Raw genomic sequence first — 6,494 nt, 5'->3', positions numbered from 1 at the left:
ATATCTTGTCGACCTTACAGTCAATTTGTAAAGTTAATTAATTATAATTTTTTTTTATGTTTCATTAATAATGAATTCAAAAATTTCAAATCAGCAATTGTGGTGTGGTGTACTCTAAATTTGTGGTATTATTGATCTCAATGTTTGTGTACCTAAAGGTAAATACTAATAGATTTTTTGAGCTTACAATCTATTTGTAAAATTAATTAATTGCAATTTTTGTTTATGTTTCAACAATAATGAAATGGAAAAAAGTCGAATGAGTTGTTTTGAGGTGCTCTATCCAAAGAACTGGTTTTGTCCTTGGAGAATATTCCATGTCTTTGTCCAGAACCCAGATCCAATCCAACCAAAGTAATAATACTGTATATAGTCTATACGGTAAATGTACATATTCTTTACTCCCCATCTAGTCTGCCTATTGACATCACATTTGAAGATCCCCAACCGAGGAGAAAGAAGAAGAAGCCCTCTAAAAAGTTCGCAAACTGCAGGCTTCCAGGTACTTTAATATTCTCCCGACCAATTTAAATTTCTTCTTGATTCATTGATTGCTCAGACATTTATTAATTGTGACGATAAGTATAGGGGGTAAAAAAGCTGACTTCTTTTGAAATGGTAAAGTTTTGTGCGCAACTGTTCTTTAACCTTGAAGTAAATCTTGATTTGCAATTTGGGATTCCATTAATCAGTAGTATAATGGATTGTCTTGGTTTGTTTCAAGTATATAAAAGTTTTATCTTTGAAGATTTGATTGTTAATGTTTTCTTAGCTCATAGGAAGTATTGTTTCTGTAGTTAAGAATGCCAGCTCAAAGAAAACCTGAGGAAATTGTCCCAACACTACTGGATCGTCTGAAAAAAGTTAGGGATGCATTAGGACCCATCAATGAGAAATATGAGAAAATAGTTTCGGGATTTGAAGAAATTGAGACTGAACTTGAAAAGATGAAAGATTGGGAAGGGGAACTCATAAAACGGTTCAGAACTTTGGTGCAATACATCGATATTGATGTTTGGTTTGATAGATTGAAGCATGGCAACGCTGATGATATTCTTAATGGTCTGGAGCTCATCAGAAACAGTGTTGCATCTGTAAAACAGCTCTTTCCGGCAAAAGAAAGTCAGGTGACAGAAATAACACGTTCTGAAGATCAGGCTGTTGGGAAGGATCAGACAACGTCTGAAGATCAGGCTGTAGGGAAGGATCAGACAATGCCTAAAGAGTGGTCGAGGCTTGGTGTGGAGGAAAAAATTTATGTTAGCAAAGTAATATCAGATTTTCGGAAAAGTTTTGACTGTCTGAAGAACAATCAACTGAAAGTATGCTCCTTGTGCCTTTCAATTTTCCCAGAGAATAGCATCATAAACAAGAGACCCCTTATTTACTGGTGGATAGGAGAAGGTATGGTCACTAAAACCTCAGAAAAGACTGCAGAGAAGGTTGGAGAAGATGTCTTTGGACAATTGATAAATGAAAGCTTCATAATTCCCAAATTTGAGAATCATTCTTCCAGTATAAACAGTTTTACCGTGTGCCCTTGGATTCGAAGAATGCTGATCTCGGTTGCAAAAGGACTTCACTTTTTTGAATTTACTCCCTCAGGGATGCTTCGCAATGATCATCGTCGTGCATTCTTATTTGCAGGTCCTGATGATCATGATCCAACCAGTGCAATGACTGATGATACTCTTACGGTTTTCAATCTGAATTATCGATATCTTCAATTTAAACCTGATTGGCTCTCGAGGTTGAATAGGGTTGAGGTTCTTCAGTTGGGCCGGTGGCAAAACTCTGTTGAGCATCATATTGAAGTGGAAAGTGAAGATTTGATAGTTGAGTCAAAGAAGAAAAAGAAAGTGCAATATGAAGTCTCTTTGAATGGTTTGGGAAGTCAGACATCCCTAAGATATCTAAGCCTCAGAGGCGTTTCTAGATTGACTAACCTACCTCGTTCTGTGCTTAAACTAATAAGCCTTGAGATTCTTGATTTACATGCATGTCACAGTCTAGAGAAACTGCCTTCTGATATATCAGCACTCAGAAATCTTACTCACTTGGACGTGTCAGAATGTTACCTGCTCGAAAGCATGCCTGACGGTATTCATAAGCTCTCTGCTCTTCAAGTACTAAAGGGTTTTGTGATCGGACGTGTTGGAAGAAATCCGTGCAAGCTAAGTCAACTTGCTCAGTTAAAAAATTTAAGGAAATTGAGCATACGAATTGGGAATGAAGCTGTAGGAGAAGGGGAGTTTTCAAACTTGAAGGACTTTAAAGCCCTGGAAATTCTGGTAATATCATGTGGAGCACATACAGAAGCTGCTCTAAAGACCATCTCAGTCCCACCAAAACTTAAGAAATTGGACCTCTGGTGCATCCCTTTGCAAGATATGCCTGATTGGCAAGAGCCTGGTGCATTACAAAATTTGGAAAAATTATACATCAGGGGAGGTGAACTCGAAAGCTTAAAGAACCAAGGTCAACAAACCTGGAAAGTTAAAATTTTGCGTTTGAAGTATCTTAAGAACTTGAAAATTGACAAGCAAGAATTACAAACAATGTTTCCTGAGGTGGAGTACTTGGAGAAAGTCAAATGCAACAAGAAGATTGTTCGAGATGAACATGATCCAGATAAGAAGATCGTTCGAGTTGAATATGATCCAGATATCACATGGAACAAAAGGCAGCATGAGAAAGCAATTGTAGCAACTACTTGAGTGAGTTTTGCTGCTACTTTTTCGTTTACTATTCATTTTTAATTGCTCCTGATTTCTCCTATATTCCTCCAGCTCCTGTTTTTAAAGCAAGTTATATCACTCAATTTCTAAGAATCAATTGCTTATGTTGTTTCCGACCATGATTGAGTGTTCTAGAGTCAGTAATATGTGAATCTATTTTTATAACCGACCTCCTTCGGTGCTTAACCTAATAAGCCTTGAGATCATTGATTTACGTGCATGTCACAATCTAGAGAAACTGCCTTCTGATATATCAGCACTGAGGAACCTTACCCATTTGGATTTATCAGAATGTTACCTGGTCGAAAGCATGCCAAAGGGTATTCATAAGCTCTCTGCTCTCCAAGTACTAAAGGTTTTTGTGATAGGAAGTGTTGGAAGAAATCCGTGCAAGCTAAGTCAACTTGCTCAGTTAGAAAGGTTAAGGAAATTGAGCATACGAATTGGAAATGAAGCTGTAGGAAAAAGGGAGTTTTCAAAGTTGAAGGGCTTTAAAGCCCTTGAAATTCTGGTAATATCATGTGGAGCACATACAGAAGCTGCTTTAGAGACCTTCTCAGCCCTACTGACTCTTAAGAAATTGGACCTCCGGTGCATCCCTTTGGAACAAATGCCTGATTGGCTAGAGCCTGGTGTATTACAAGATTTGAAAAAAAATTATACATTAGGGGAGGTAAACTCAAAAGCTTAGAGAACAAAGGTAAACAGACCTGGAAAGTTAAAATTGTACTTTTGAAGTATCTGAAGCAATTGAAAGTTGACGAGTCAGAATTAAAATGCAAGTTTCCTGAAGTGGTGTACTTGGAGAAAATCAAATGCAACAAGACTGATCAAGGTACTTATGATCCAGATATCAAATGTGGGACAAAACGCCACATGAGAAAGCAATTGTAGCAAATACTTGAGTGAGTTTTGCTGCTACTGTTTTGTTTACTATTCATTGTTAATTGCTCCTGATTTCTCCTATATTCCCTCATCTTCCCTTTGTAAAGCGAGTTATATTACTCAAATTCTAAGAATCAATTGCTTATGTTGTTTTGGATCATGATTGAGTGTTCTCGTGTCAGTTGGTAATACGTGTATCTCTTTTTATTTTCCCTACAATCCTTGTAAGATTTTTTGTTGTTAATATTTTGAGCATATTATTTCCAGAAGTAACTGAAATTTTCTTGTTAGTGCTGAAATCTCGTGTTTTTAGTCTCAATTAAAATTTCTCTTCCTAACTCCACCTGTCAGAGCAAGATACTTGTTTCAATCTATAAGTAGACTACCCTCAAAACTGATGAATAGTGGAAAGACATAATCTGAGGAAAAACTATATGAAATTACTGTTACTCTTATTTTGGCAAGACAAAGTTAATCTAACCTGCATGGTCCCAGGAGTAGGAGAAAGAGAAAGTGCTGCTTGGATAACTCCTCCTGCTTTAAATTTGTAAGGTGAAAAGAGGATATTTGTGAGGTTTCAGCATGCTTCTTTGATCCAAGCAATTTTGAGTGCAGGTTGAAAGTAAAAACAGGATGAAGTAGAGTGAAACAAAGAACTAATGAATCATTTGATGCTTATGTTTGCAATTGAAATATTTTTTTCCTCTGTTGTGGGAAAATTGGATTATTGTCTTATGTATTTAAGGATTGTTTTTCTTGTCCATGAAATCAACATAGTGCTGCCTGCTGCCTATGTCTTTACATTTTATAGATGCAATATCATGAGATAAGCTCTCCAATGGTGCCTTCCAGCTTATGATGGGCATTTCCATTCTTTTCTTACACTCGCCCCAAACTACACTAGTATCATTTACAACATATTCTATACCTTTTCCAGCTTCCATTCCTCTCGTGATAGCCAACCGATTGACATTGTCTCCTCTTGATTGGAATAATTAGGAAACTGAACTAAAAGTCTTAATTGAAGAAACAGCAATTGGATCTTTGTTTGGTTGCATAAAGGGGCCAATGGCCAAATTCCCAATGAAGCGAGTCAGTCATCTTCAACAATTATCTTGAATCAGCCCCCAGAAACCTGAGCTATATTCTTCAGCGTGCTGCCAAGCCTGTGAATTTCTTTGGCTACTTAGATCAAAGAGATTTTGGCAGTAATTATTTGCTCAAGTGTCTATAACAAATGCAGTTTTGTCTTCACTACATTACAATGCTGTTTATTTTATTTTTACCGAGTGCCACAACTTTGTGAAAATTAAAATGGGAATTACTAGAGGACCAATAATCTTATAGAACCATATGCAGGCATCTTTTTCAATTCTATGCATTAAATCAGTTGGAGTACTTGGTAAGTAAACTTTGGCGTTAAATAATAATCTCTCTCTTGAAAAGCTATTATTATCACTGTGTACCTAATACAGAGATGGGAAAAGAGCTGGCTTTATTACATTTGTAACAGTTCTACTACCTGAGCGTGAAGAACAAGTAGAAAAAGAGAATTGTGAATTTGCAACTGGTTGCAAAACTATTGAGCATCTCCTGTCACAAGATGCAGGATTGGATTTGGTTTGTTGATAGACATGACATACATAATAGGCCAGCCATCTGACATGTCAAAATCCAGGTTCAGCCAGAAAGAAAATTTCTTGTACAGTTGTACAAGTCTACCTGCAATGACATCTGACAAGAAGGGAGGGAGAAAAACTAGAGACAAAAAACAATGAGCGAGCAAACAGTTACACCTTGCAAGCGTTTCACCTTCAACAGAAGTCATCATTCATCAAGTGTTTTCACCTTTCTTATTAAATATCTTATGCACAACTTATTTGAGTAATTATAGTAGTATAAGCGAGCAAACATTTAAACCTTGCAATGTAAATTGGCGATATCATGGATTTACTTCCTCTCAAGATTGCAGTGTCCAAGTGCTGCATTTGGGATGATGACAGACCTCTGTCCAGCATCACGTTGAAGTAGAAAATGAAGATCTGATAGTTGATTAAGAAGAAAAGGAAAGTGCAATATAAAGTGCATTAAATGATTTTGGGAACTCTGATGTGTCTAAATAAGCCTCTGAGATGTTTTAGAATAACTACAAATCTTCAGTTCAATTGTTTGAATGGAATATTAATAATCAGTAATTTGATTACCATCCTAAGCAAGCTGATATGAAATTGTCACATACTGCACGTTTGTACTATTTCCTTATTCTATGTGCTACCTCTGATAAAGCTTGTGAAGTTGTTAAGGGTACTTCAACAGAATATGGGGATTGTCTGATCTGTGTCCTAATTTGCAGTGTTTTCGGGAGAAGTATGCAGCTGTGTGATAGTCTTTGTATGCCTCTTGGACAGTTGCTTGTGACTTATCTAGGACTTTCAATAACCTCTTCAGGCTGTCTTTTGCTGATTGGAAGGTTATGATAGATTGTCAAGACAATGATCATGTAGACAGACTTCTGAAGTTCATTGTGTTCTAAATATTCGTTTGTATTGGACTATTGTGTTTGTACTTCTAAAGTAAGTATTTAAGAAATTAGATAGTTTATCAGCAACTTTTTTGGTCTGGTGAGGAAAGAAAGTACTTTGGAGCTAAACTTGGTCTGACATCTGTTAACCAGTGAGCAATAGAGCCTGGGACTGAATGAACTTGAGCTTTGTATTAATAATTTCTCGCCCATGAGAAAGGGGGCTTGAGACTCACTAAACTTGACCTCTGGAAATGGAATACCTGTGCATAAAAGGATAGCTGATTCGATGGGGAATGTTGGTACACTAAATAGACAAAACAAAAGCTACCTTTTATGGCTTCTTTTTA

General features: G+C 36.7%; 1 protein-coding gene across 1 annotated transcript; it reads left to right on the top strand.

Annotated features, from left to right (window-relative positions):
* Window positions 1–418: 418 nt before the first annotated feature.
* Window positions 419–6,169, top strand: LOC113764635 (disease resistance RPP13-like protein 4). Its single transcript, XM_027308599.1, has 3 exons — window positions 419–502; window positions 798–2,717; window positions 5,977–6,169. Exon 2 carries the CDS (start codon window positions 804–806, stop codon window positions 2,715–2,717), a length of 1,914 nt encoding a protein of 637 aa, XP_027164400.1. The 5' UTR covers window positions 419–502; window positions 798–803; the 3' UTR covers window positions 5,977–6,169.
* Window positions 6,170–6,494: the final 325 nt, after the last annotated feature.

This window comes from Coffea eugenioides, chromosome 3 (genome assembly GCF_003713205.1).
Source record: "Coffea eugenioides isolate CCC68of chromosome 3, Ceug_1.0, whole genome shotgun sequence".
Taxonomy (NCBI): Eukaryota; Viridiplantae; Streptophyta; class Magnoliopsida; order Gentianales; family Rubiaceae; genus Coffea; species Coffea eugenioides.
The sequence above is the reverse complement of the archived record's forward strand: the minus strand, read 5'-3'. Positions and strand labels throughout refer to the sequence as shown.